The sequence below is a fragment of the Pleurodeles waltl genome, chromosome 5 (genome assembly GCF_031143425.1).
Source record: "Pleurodeles waltl isolate 20211129_DDA chromosome 5, aPleWal1.hap1.20221129, whole genome shotgun sequence".
NCBI classification, from domain to species: Eukaryota; Metazoa; Chordata; class Amphibia; order Caudata; family Salamandridae; genus Pleurodeles; species Pleurodeles waltl.
The window spans coordinates 1,834,937,296-1,834,949,821 of NC_090444.1; the positions used below are offsets into that span (position 1 = coordinate 1,834,937,296).

The window sequence follows — 12,526 nt, forward strand, 5'->3', positions numbered from 1 at the left end:
GTGACCGCCAGTGTCACCGACCACGGGAGCACCGCCAACAGGCTGGCGGTGCTCCCAAGGGCATTCTGACCGCGGCGGTTCAGCCGCGGTCAGAAAGGGTAAACCGGCGGTCTCCCGCCGGTTTACCGCTGCCCCATTGAATCCTCCATGGCGGCGGAGCGCGCTCCGCCGCCATGGGGATTCAGACACCCCCTACCGCCATCCTGTTCATGGCGGGAAACCCGCCATGAACAGGATGGCGGTAGGGGGTACCGCGGGGCCCCTGGGGGCCCCTGCAGTGCCCATGCCAATGGCATGGGCACTGCAGGGGCCCCCGTAAGAGGGCCCCACAAAGTATTTCAGTGTCTGCTTTGCAGACACTGAAATACGCGACGGGTGCAACTGCACCCGTCGCACCCCTGCAACTACGCCGGCTCAATTCTGAGCCGGCGTCCTCGTTGCAGGGGCATTTCCGCTGGGCCGGCGGGCGCTCTTTTGGAGAGCGCCCGCCGGCCCAGCGGAAATGTAAGAATGGCCGCCGCGGTCTTTTGACCGCGGTGCGGTCATTTGTCGGCGGTACCTTGGCGGACGGCCTCCGCCGTCCGCCAAGGTCAGAATCAGGGCCTTAATCTTAATCAGGTTTACAATTCTATGTCAGGACCGGAGGCGAGGATTATGCTCCGAGCGTCTTCAATTTAAGCATATAAACTTCCTTCCCCATGAACCTTAGGGAATGAACGACATGGATAAACAACCAATCAGCACACAGAGTCCCGTATAATGCATCATTCCAGCAACTCAACTTCCTCTGTCTTTCCTGCTTCCTGGCAAGATAAGTAGCTTCCTTCTCTTTTCTCTAACTGTTGGTTATTGCCAGTGGATTTTTCTGCTGTAATTTTCACAGGTGCAGCCTTACGTTATTACTTAAGTTGCGTGAGCGCCCTGGAATAAACATTGCTCCAGTCGCAGTGGTACTTCAAAGCCTCGGGGCTGTGCGAGTGCGGTAAGACTGGCCGCCACCCGGGGCGCAGATCGTTCCCGGTGTGCTGTTTTCTGTGCACGTACGCTTCTGAAATTACTGACAAAAAGAAGCAGTTCGAGCCCGATTCATCTCTCCGGCCACACCTGTCTTTTTGCCCTGAGCCGCCTGGAGGCTGACGCCTGTTATGTTTTGCACTCTGGAATATACCAAATAATAGTGGTGTCATTTTATAGCGTGTGCTGTAACACGTTCTGGATGCTCTCACCCTGCAAATGGAGGGGAGTTTGGTTTAGCCCCTGACGTAAGGGGAGTCAATAAAAGGGCTGGTCGGGCCGCGCGCCAAAGGTTACGAGCCGAACGGAAGCACCTGTGTTAGTGTGGTTTATTACGCTGCGCCGCCGGATCACTGTATGTGGCCTGGCCCGACACATATGCAGTCCCGTACATAACAAAACTGGCGACGAGGACGAGCCGTCCCACGTTGCATGAGGAGTGGCGCTGCTGGCCGGGTGCATCCTCACATCGCACCGAGAGCCGAGCGCATGTGCGAGCCAGCGTGTGAAGACTCGCGACGGGAAGCCCATGGTGAGCGCTGAACTCACGCGCTCCAACTGAACGTATATACAGGTGACGGCGCGAAACCCAAAAAAGGAACAGCCACCTCGCCCCGCCCCCACTGATGCCTGGAAATAGGCCGGCAATTCTTCATCTTAAAAAAAAAATAGAAGGGAGTGGACGCGTGTTCGGAGGGCGAGGCCCTAGTAACAACAGTAATCCCAGCACTCCAGCACAGAAAGAAATGGCAGAATCCAGAGGATAGGATCCCCTTGGGTGGGGGGGTGAGTGGGAGCGGTGGCCCACCCCCCAGCCCCCCCAAAAAAAGGTGTAAAGTAAATAAAGACAATAAAGGAACAATACAAAGGAAGGGGGATAACAAACCCCATCACAAATAATAAAACAACTACAAGCCACAGCACTAAGAAAAAATAAAAAGTTAACAGACGGCACACACATAAATACAATATATAAAGAGTGGAGAATATCAATATGGCCACTTTTCCTGTACTAAAGCCTTTTGTCATGGAGGGGGACGTAACAGCGCAAGCCGCCAAATGGAAATCATGGGTGGAACGTTTAGAGAACTATTTTGCAGCTGTCGCATTAGACCCGGATAGACAAAGACCGATGCTTCTTCACATGGGGGGAGCGATGCTCCACAGAATCAGCAAAACAGTGGCGGAAGAAGGACTCCCATTCACGTACCGAACTCTAAAAAAGGCAATAACGGCATACTTTGAACCTATGGCAAATCCTGACTACGAACGATTCCTCCTGCGACAAGCCAGACAGCAACCAGATGAGTCGGTAGATACCTACTATGCAAGATTAAAGGAACTAGCGAGCACATGTACATTACCGGACCCGGATGACGAAATAAGAGCGCAATTTATTCAAGGATGCCACTCGACAAAACTAAGAGAACATATTCTCCAGATCCCAGGCATGACAATGGGCAGGTCGAAGGACTTGTCCAGAGTAAGAGCAGCGCATATGGAATCGGCGTTTGCACAAACCATCAAAATAGAACCAGTAAATGTCGACGCCTCAGGAATTGCGACAAAAAGAAAAGACAAGACAAAGTTGGCCAGTGCCCACCGATCCTGTTACATGTGTGGAGGAACATTCCCGCATCAATGCCCGGCCTTGGGAAAACAGTGTACAAACTGCCAAGAATTAAATCATTTTGCAAAGGTCTGCCGTTCCAATGTCAGAGTAAAAGGAGACCGACAAAAGACGAGTCAAGGAGCAAAAGCAATCCAACCACCAGACCTACTTCCCGACATGGACGACGACGATGAGCCAGAAGGGACCGTGTACATAATTTACACCACCGAACCAGGCTGTCGGAGCCGAAAGAAAATCCCTAAATGTAAAGTGAAAGTAGCGGGACACCAAGTAAAAGCCCTAATTGACACAGGAGCTTCAATTAACATGCTGGCCCAATCCGCCCTAGACCAAATGCCACAACATCCGCCTCTCCGCCACACGAAGGTACAAGTATTTGCTTTTGGATCAACAAAACCTCTCCCAATGGCAGGAGTCTTTGTGACAGACATCACTCATGATGACATAACCGTACAAGCCAAAGTGTACGTTACCAAGATAGGAACGGGGATGTTGGTCAGCTGCCGTACTGCCGAAGAACTCAAATTAGTGGCATTTGCATTCAGCATACATGTGGGTGAGTTAGAGAGTCTGCAAGAAGAGTATGCTGATCTGTTCCGAGGCATTGGATGCCTGAAGGATCGTCAAATAAAGCTACACATTGACAAGTCCATAGAACCCATCACACTCAAGCACAGGGGCATAGCCTTTCATCTCCGCCCACAGGTTGAGGCTGAGCTGCGAAAGCTGGAAAAAGCGGACATTATTGAAAAGGTAGAAGGACCCACCCCGTGGGTGTCGCCCATCGTAGTCACCAGAAAACCAAAGCAACTAGGGGAGGTACACATATGTGTAGACATGCGCCTCCCAAATGTGGCCATCCGGAGAGAACGTCACCTTACCCCCACAGTTGATGGCATAGTGGCGGAAGTCAGCGGATCCAAATGGTTCTCAAAAATGGACCTGAGAGCCGGGTATCATCAGATCATGCTGGCTCCGGAATCTCGAGCCATCACCACTTTCTCCACCCATGTCAGACTGAGAAGATACTGACGCCTAAGTTTCGGGATTGCCAGCGCGGCAGAAGTTTTCCAGGACACCATAAGAGGTGTTTTGGCTGGCCTGGAGGGAGTCATCAATGTGAGTGACGATATCCTGGTGCATGCACTCACGGTAGAGGCACACCTACAGAGACTACACGCAAACGGACTAACATTGCACTGCGAGAAATGTGAATTTTTGAGACTGGACATTGCATTTTTCGGATACCACTTCTCAGAAAAAGGTGTCCGACCTGATCCAGAGAAAGTGGTGGATATAAAGTCAGCACCCCCCCCTACCTCAGTCACGGGCGTCCGTAGTTTCCTGGGAATGGTGACATACTGTGGGAGATTCATTCCTAATCTGACTTCCCTAACTGCACCGTTACGAGAGTTAACAAAGACTCACACTTCATGGGAGTCGAATGTAACACAGGAAATGACATTCAGGAAACTAAACAAGCACTGTCCGCAGACACAACCTTAGTATTTTTCAACCCGGCAAAAGAAACAGAACTATCAGTGGATGCTAGCCCCATAGGTCTTGGAGCAGTGCTGTCTCAAAAAGGAAATGATGGCGAGTGGGCACCAGTGGCATATGCCAGCCGAGCTTTGACGGCAACGGAACAACGGTATTCACACATAGAGAAAGAGGCGCTAGCGGTAAACTGGGCATGTCGCCACTATCATCTGTACATCTATGGTCACCCATTTGTAATATACACAGATCACAAGCCACTGATACCGTTGTTCAAAAAAACAGCATCACAGCCTCCCCCAAGGATTGAAAAATGGATCCTTCAGCTACAGGGATATCAGTTCTCCGTCATATATCGCCCAGGTGCCCAGAATCCAGCAGACTATTTATCCCGACACGCTAGACCGGTCTCAGCACTCGAAGAAGAGTAAACTGAGAATACAGAGGAGTATGTTGAGCTGGTAGTAGAGAGATCTCGGCCACTGCCCATGTCACTGAAAGAAATACAGGATGCTACAAGAGAAGATGAGGTCCTGCAGCTGGCAATGTCATGTGTCAGTAATGGAAAATGGCACCTGTTGAAACAAAACCTGGCCTTGAGGACCGAGGAGGCCAACAACACATTACAAGCATTGTTTTGAGTCAGGCACGAACTGGCGGTATCGTCCGAACACTGTCTACTGCGAGGAAACCGCCTGGTCATCCCGGACAATATGAGGCAAAGAATGGTGGATTTAGCCCATGCCGCACACCAGGGCATGTTAAAGACCAAGGCTAGACTATGAAGCAAAGTGTGGTTTCCAGACCTAGATGCACGAGTGGAGAAAACCATACAAAGGTGTCATGTGTGCCAATTGGTGGGGCCGACTGATCCACCACCCCCCATCATTACAGAACCCATTCCATCCACTCCATGGCAGGGAGCCAGTGCAGACTTGGGAAGTCTACCGGATGGAAGGCACATGCTAGTAGTTATAGATGACTTCTCAAAGTACCCGGAGGTGGAGTTGTTGGAATCTACTGTCACCGAGAAGGTTATACCCTGTCTGGAGAAGATAATGGCCACCCATGGGATCATACAAGAAATAAGAACAGATAATGGTCCCCCGTTTTCCAGTCATGAATTTGCAGCGTATCTGGCATCACATGCGATCCAACACAGAAAAATCACTCTGCGATGGCCTCAAGCTAATGGAGAGGCAGAGCGATTTATGAGGACTCTAAATAAAGTACTGAGAATTGCGGTAGTAAGAGAGAAGAACTTAGACTGGCCCATTTTTTTATTTTTGAGGGAATATCGCCTGACACCACATAGCACGACAGGTGTATCCCCGAGCTCAAGCTGCATGCAACGGGAGGTGAGAGACACCATCCCCCAGGTGAAAGCCATGACAGCGACTCCGAGACAAGTGAAAGATAGACAGAAACAAGCGGAGACAAGACTAAAGAACAGACATATTTACAATGACCGTATGTCAAGGAAAAAGAGAGCTCGTATCAGGGATCTCTACATCAGGGATGTAGTACTGATGAAGAACCGACATCCAGGGAGCAAGTTCAAAACACCATTTGAGTCAGGTCTGTGGACAGTCACCCGAGTGAAAGGAACTCTAGTGACTGTCACAAGAAGAAATGAGACAGTAACTAGGAACATTTTATGTTTCAAGCTATACCATGGAGGACCACTGGACTCCCAAACGAGCGAAGATGACAGGAACCAGGAGAGGAGGATGAAGGATTCAGGAGACCATGTTCTTTTGCCGAGAGCTGGCTGACAAATGGTCCATCCCAAATCAGTGAGGAACTGGAAGAGAAAATAGTCACCTCACCGAGATCACCTGAACGAAGCGAGGAGAGAAATCCAGCAGAAGTGCCATCTGAGGGTACCAGCCACGAGGTAATCCGGAGAGGAGGTAAGGATAGGTATCATCTGCGACCCTGTATTTCAGCCCCAGGAAAATTGAAAGACTATGTATGTGAGTAATTTGGACCCATGATAGTATCTGGCGGCAGCTGGTGAAAGTCAGGACTAAGGGCCTGATTCTAACTTTGGAGGACGGTGTTAAACCGTCCCAAAAGTGGCGGATATACCACCTACCGTATTACGAGTTCCATAGGATATAATGGACTCGTAATACGGTAGGTGGTATATCCGCCACTTTTGGGACGGTTTAACACCGTCCTCCAAAGTTAGAATCAGGCCCTAAATGTCTGAGTAATATATTCCGTTGTGTTGTCTGCTGGTCCCACGTAAATGCTTTATTTAATTTTCGTTTTTATTTCCCTATAAGTTTAAATTCATTTTAAAGTTGAGGAGGAATGTTATGTTTTGCACTCGGGAATATACCAAATAATAGGGGTGTCATTTTATAGCATGTGCTGTAACACGTTCTGGATGCTCTCACCCTGCAAACGGAGGGGAGTTTGGTTTAGCCCCTGAGGTAAGGGGAGTCAATAAAAGGGCTGGTCGGGCCGCGCGCCAAAGGTTACGAGCCGAACGGAAGCACCTGTGTTAGTGTGGTTTATTATGCTGCGCCGCCGGATCACTGTATGTGGCCTGGCCGACACATATGCAGTCCCGTACATAACAACGCCCATTAATTTGAGTCTGTTTTTAAAAGACACAAGTGTCTCGATCAGCATCGGACACAGCCTGATGCCGGTTGAGCGTGTTGGCAGTTTGAAGTTTCTCATTTGGGGTCCCCGCGAATTCCATAGGCTGCAGTGACGCCAGCACAGGCGAAGTGTGTGTTTTTGGCACCCTGAATAACGGTGCGTTGTCCCGGGCTGACACCATCTGGCGTGCTGCGCCTCCAAAATCTGCGCTAGATTGCGTAGATCTATTATTAATTCCTTAGGCACCCTGAAAATATACCTGCCTGCGGAAACAGGCCAGACTCTGGTGTTTCACCAGTTTGCACACCAGTTTCTAATTGGTCTAGTTGAGCCACGGGGTTCCCTCCCAACATAGTTTAGGAGAGTGCCACTGCCTGTGCAGCCCTTTTTGCCTTGCGAGCCAAAGGCAACCCTGATTAAAATGCAGAAGAATATTTGGAGGAAGAGACCCTTCAGGTTCTTTCTATAGACAGCAAATGACTCTGGTCCTGGGTTTGAACTACCCCCTCTGCGGCGACCGACAGGCAAGCACAAAAGTGAGGACCCCGTAGACTTAGGAGCGTTTGACCGCCTTAAGAAGTCTCTCCTTTCCCTCCCAGAACCCTAAGGGGAGGATGATTCCGCAGGTACTTTTGATGGCGCTACCACCTCCCCCAACCAGGATGAGGGTGATTCTCCAGATGAGACAGGTCCCTCGCACCCGTGGTCCATCCTCGACCCCGGCGGAATTGAAACTCCAAGAGCCGCTTTTGGATATGTTGGAACTGGAGGATCTGGTCCACCCCCATTCATCTGAGTGGGCCCCCATAGAAAAAGTAGCCCAGTACGTGGCCAGCTTCCTGAGAAAACCTTTAGACAAGGAAGTGTGTGCTTGTCTTAAAGCTGAGTGTCCCCGTCCATCCCTCCCGGGGAAAGTTGCCCTCACCCCAGAATTGAACATCAAAATGGCCAACTTTTTGCAGAGATATATCCGTGACCCAAAGAAGGGAATTGATAGGTCCTGGCGCTCCTGCCAGTACAAGCTTCTAGGTGTCATTGGGCCACTCACTAAGGCCCATATTTATACTTGTGTAGCGCCGCATTTGCGTCATTTTTTGACGCAGAAACGGCGCAAACTTGCAAAATACAATTGTATTTTGTAAGTTTGCGCCGTTTTTGCGTCAAAAAGCGGTGCAAATGCGGCGCTAAAAAAGTATAAATATGGGCCTAAAATCTTAGACCTGGCGGAGGAAGCCAAAACCAAGGGGACCTCTATTTCACCAGAGACCCTCTCAGGATAGGCGCAGTGAGCGGTTATCTTTCTAGGTAATGCAAAGTGCACCCTATGCACAGAAGGTAGACCCCAAATTGGTCAGGGCCAGCGGCACAGGAAGGCCACTTTTAGGAGCCTTTCATAAAAGAGTTAGGTAAATTTGTAGCCACCTTTACCGCTCTAGATAAGACGCATACCTCAGTTAAATAGATTTTCCACCCACAAATTTTCATGGGGGCCGGCAGTGGAAGTGGGCGCTTGGCTGGCCGCTTCTACATCCAAGGCCCTCCTGGAAGCACCAAGAAGTCGCAGGACCAGCCCCATCAGGGGGAATTTTGCCAGACCAGGCAGTCATTCCGGGGATGCCGTGCCAGAGGTGCCTCTAGGGCTTAGTTTCAAGCCCAAATAGGTAAGAGTCTCTGATTACTCCCAACTAACAGTAGGAGGCAGACTAGCATTCTTCAGTCACAATTGTGGGGAGATTACCTTCAACGCTTGGGTGTTGCAGACTATCAAGGGTTTTCACATAGAGTTTTATGGCACCCCAGTGCAACCTTTACCTCCATGCTCGCGAAACTTTTCACTTGGGCAAGTGGCTCTGATAGGCCAGGAAGGCGAGGATCTCCTGAGAAAGAATGCGATCTCCAAGACTCTTCTTCACTCCAGGGGTTTCATCAGCATTATCTTCCTGGGGGAAAATCGGGATGGCGGTCAGAGACCGGTCATCGACCTCAGGGAGTTCAATGATTGGCTCATCTATCAACATTTTAAGATGGAGGGAATCCATCTCTTGCGCGACCTGCTATGGCCCAACAACTGGATGGTCTGGTTAGATTTCCAAGATGCCTACCTGACGGTTCCGATTTTCCCACCTCACCATAGGTTCCTGCAGTTCCAGTGGAGAGGGCAGGTCTAAGAATTCAAGACGCTACCTTTTGGTCTGTCATCCACCCCTTGGTGTTTTGCCAAGGTCCTCAAACCGGTGGTAGAACATCTCAGAATGTAGGAGTTTTGTCTCATCTATTTGGATGACCTCCTGCCCATGGACCAATTCCCCCATCGTCTAACATTGCAACTTCAGACGACAGTGCATCTTCTGGAGACTCTGGGGTTTATAATCAATGGACGGAAGTCTCCCCTCTCTCCAGCCAGACAAACTTCCTTCCTTGGTTTCATCATTGACTCAGTGGAAAAGACCCTGAGTCTGCCACCCGCAAGGTCTCAAAGATCTGCAGGGAGCTCAAGAGAGCCTTATCCAGGAAGTCAGCCTCTCTACAGCAGATTGCATGGATAGTAGGGTTGCTCTCTTCCTCCATCCAGGCAATTTTTCCAGGCCCTATTCACTACAGGGCCTTTCAACGTATAAAGGTCTCCCATCTCCGCAAGGGTCTCTAATATTCGGAGCAGGTTCCTCTCATAGATGACGTAGTGGAGGAGATGAATTGGTGGTTTGCACATATAGAGGCCTGGAAGTGGTTGGCCATGTTGAGCTCCGACCCAGATTTAGTGATCTTGTCAGATGTCAGCAAACCCGGCTGGAGCGCTCGCTGCAGAGACTCCGTTACAAGTGGAAAGTGGTCAGTAGAGAAGCAGCGCCTACGTATCAATTGTTTGGAGCTCATGGAGGGGTCCTTCACAATAAAGTGTTAGACCAAGGACAAGGCCCAGTGCAACGTCCTTCTGAAGATGGACAGTCTCTCCATGGTACGGTGTATCAACCACCCCGGGGGAGCCAAATCGAAAGCTCCGGGAGATTTGGCCACGAACCTATGGGAGTTCTGCCTAGCCAACGTGGTCTCGGTTACAGCGGAATATCTACCCGGAGTGTCCAACTCAATTGCAGACTGTTGCTCCAGACAATGGTCCGATTCGAGACTATGGCGGCTGAAACATTCTGTCTTCAAAAGACTGGAGGCTCTGTGGGAGCCTTTCTCAGTGTAGTCTTCTATCCAGCTTCCGATAAATTTCCAAAGTTTTGTCTGGTGCACTGTTTCAAAGCTTACGAGGCTATGACAGATGAGTTTTGCCCCCTAGGAGAGCGGCAACTTCTGATTTCTGTCAGGAAGCCTTATAAAGCAGTTTCAGATGGGTGATGCAGGAGATGGGCATAGACACCTCATTGTTTGGTGCACAATCTGTGCATAGTGCAATGGCTTCCAAGTCTTTTGGCCTTGGCGCTCGTTTAGAGGATATCATTAATGCTGCAGATTGGCCCTCGGATTCCATGTTCAAGAGGTTTTATTTTAAACCGATGGTAGACATGGCTTCTCTGGTGGTGGATAAACTTTGAACAAGCATAATCTTCTCCTCCAGGCCTGAAATAGAATGAAAAAATTCCCAGTAAACATAAAGGAAAGATTCAATTCTATTAAGGACACGGAGGCGAGGATTATTCCCACCCACAGTTTTGCAGTAACCTGTCTCCCATCCCACATGCTACTCCTTTTCTCTAAGGCTAAACTACGCAACAGATGTAAGTTCTAAGTATCTCTTTTATTGTAGTGCTTCAAACAAAATTGTCTCCTATACCATTAGAGGTTGTTTCTTTTTGCTTGATATTTGCTTTTAGGAACAGTTTTTCTTCTGCAAATTTCTTTTAGGGTCAGAGGGATGTTAACTGTATTAGGAGAGGACCTAGTTTATGAGTCTTTCTCTTTGTTTCTTCTAGCCCCAGAAGGATCAAAAGGAGACATAAAAAAGAGAAGGAGGGACGTTTTGGTCGCATTCAAGAAAGAGAAAGTTGCTTTGCTGGAATGATGCATTATACAGGACTTTGTGTGTGGATTGGTTGTTTATCTGTGTAGTTCTTTTCCTAAGGTTCATGGGAAAGGAAGTTTATATGCATAAGTTAAAGCTGCTGGGATGTTATTAAAGAAAGAAAGTGAGCATAATCCTCGCCTCTGTGTCCTTAATAGAATTGAGACTTTTCTTCATGTTTACTAGGAAATGTTTCATTTTCTTCCATCACAGTACATCTTGCAGCCATCACAGCTTACAGAAAATCCCCATCTTAAACATCCTTCTTCCAAATCCCAGTAGTAAAGGATTTCCTTGAAGGTCTTAAAGTGTTTCCCCCAGTCAGGAACCCTTCTCCTCCATGGGAACTAAACATTGTACTTTCCAAGTTGATGGCCCTCCATTTGAGTCAATATATAAAGCTGATGGCCCTCCGTTTGAGTCAATATATAAAGCTTCTTTGCAAGATCTCACCTGGAAAGCGTTTATTGGTGGCTATAACCTCTGCCTTTGGGGAAGTGAAATTCAAGCTCTATTTTCAGAGTCACCTTACACTGTATTTCATTCCAATAGAGTTGCTTGAGGACTCATCCTAGCTTTCTCCCGAAGGTAGTATCAGACTTTCACATTATTCAGAACATATTGCTATCTACTTTCTTTCCAAATCCTTCTAATCCGGCTAAAAGGTCTCTACATTCACTGGATGTCAAAAGAGTGTTAACATTTTATTTGGATAAGACAAAGAGTATTAGAAAATCGACTCACCTTTTTGTAAACTGGTTCGGTGAGAACAGGCTTAGCATCATCTAAACAGTCTATTTCTAGATGGATTGTTTCTTGCATTACATTATCATATCATCTAGCTAACAAATTGTTACCTGCTAAACCTAGAGCACATTCTATCAGAAAGAAAGCTGCTACTGCAGCTCGATTGAGAAATGTTTCAGTTGCTGAAATTTGTAAAGCCACTTCCTGGAAATCTGCTAATATGTTTACTAGACATTATTGTTTAGATTCAGATGCTAAAACAGATACTAAAGTAGGACAGGCTTTATTGAGAAATCTGTTTGGTTAAATGTGGGAACTGTTTTTAGGCTTCTAAGTCTGCTTATCGTGGGATGGGCTTGCTTTTCATTCAGTGCTTATGATTATTGATGAGGATTCCCTGGAAGAGAAGGATAAATTGCTTACCTGTAATCCTAGTTCTCTTCCAGGAGAATCTTCATTAAAGTCATAAGCAACCCTCCCTCCTCCTCGGACAGAAGCTATTATAGTTCTCAACAAGTTCTGTATACAGGATTATTTTGTTGAATATCTGTAAAAATGACCTGACCTAACTGTCACCTGTGGGGCATGATGGGATATAGGGGGTGCTGTGGAATTCTTAAAGGCGTAGTGCCAGTTTTATGCCTTCCATTGCAACAGCAGCCTATTCAGTGATGATGTTACATATTCCCTTTCCTTTTTATTTTTGAATAAAGGTTTTTCTGAAAGGCTTCCTGTGATCCGCTTCTCTTTATTAACATGTATTGTATTGAGTCATGTTTGTTTTAAAGGAAAAAAGTTAATGTAATCTGGCCATCTTCTACCTTTTCTGTAGGCTGCAGAGATATGTATGTATGTATGTATATATATATATATATGTGTGTGTACAGGTAAAGTACTGCATATAAGGTTCCTAGATATATATTAATTACACTTAATAATTACTCTGGGGTCCCAGCGTGTGGGTGGACTATTCAGTGCTTATGACTGATGAGGATTCCCCTGGAAGAGAA

The 12,526-nt window shown here is 47.8% G+C and overlaps 1 protein-coding gene across 1 annotated transcript in view; it reads left to right on the plus strand.

Moving 5' to 3' along the window:
- DNAH8 (dynein axonemal heavy chain 8) overlaps positions 1-12,526 on the plus strand; it is a 9,979,189-nt gene that overhangs the window by 3,045,946 nt on the left and 6,920,717 nt on the right. Inside the window, exons 23-25 of the mRNA XM_069236651.1 lie at positions 884-950; positions 2,033-3,658; positions 5,065-5,722. Coding sequence (XP_069092752.1) covers positions 884-950; positions 2,033-3,658; positions 5,065-5,722 — 2,351 coding nt within the window. The remainder of the gene's footprint in view (positions 1-883; positions 951-2,032; positions 3,659-5,064; positions 5,723-12,526) is intronic.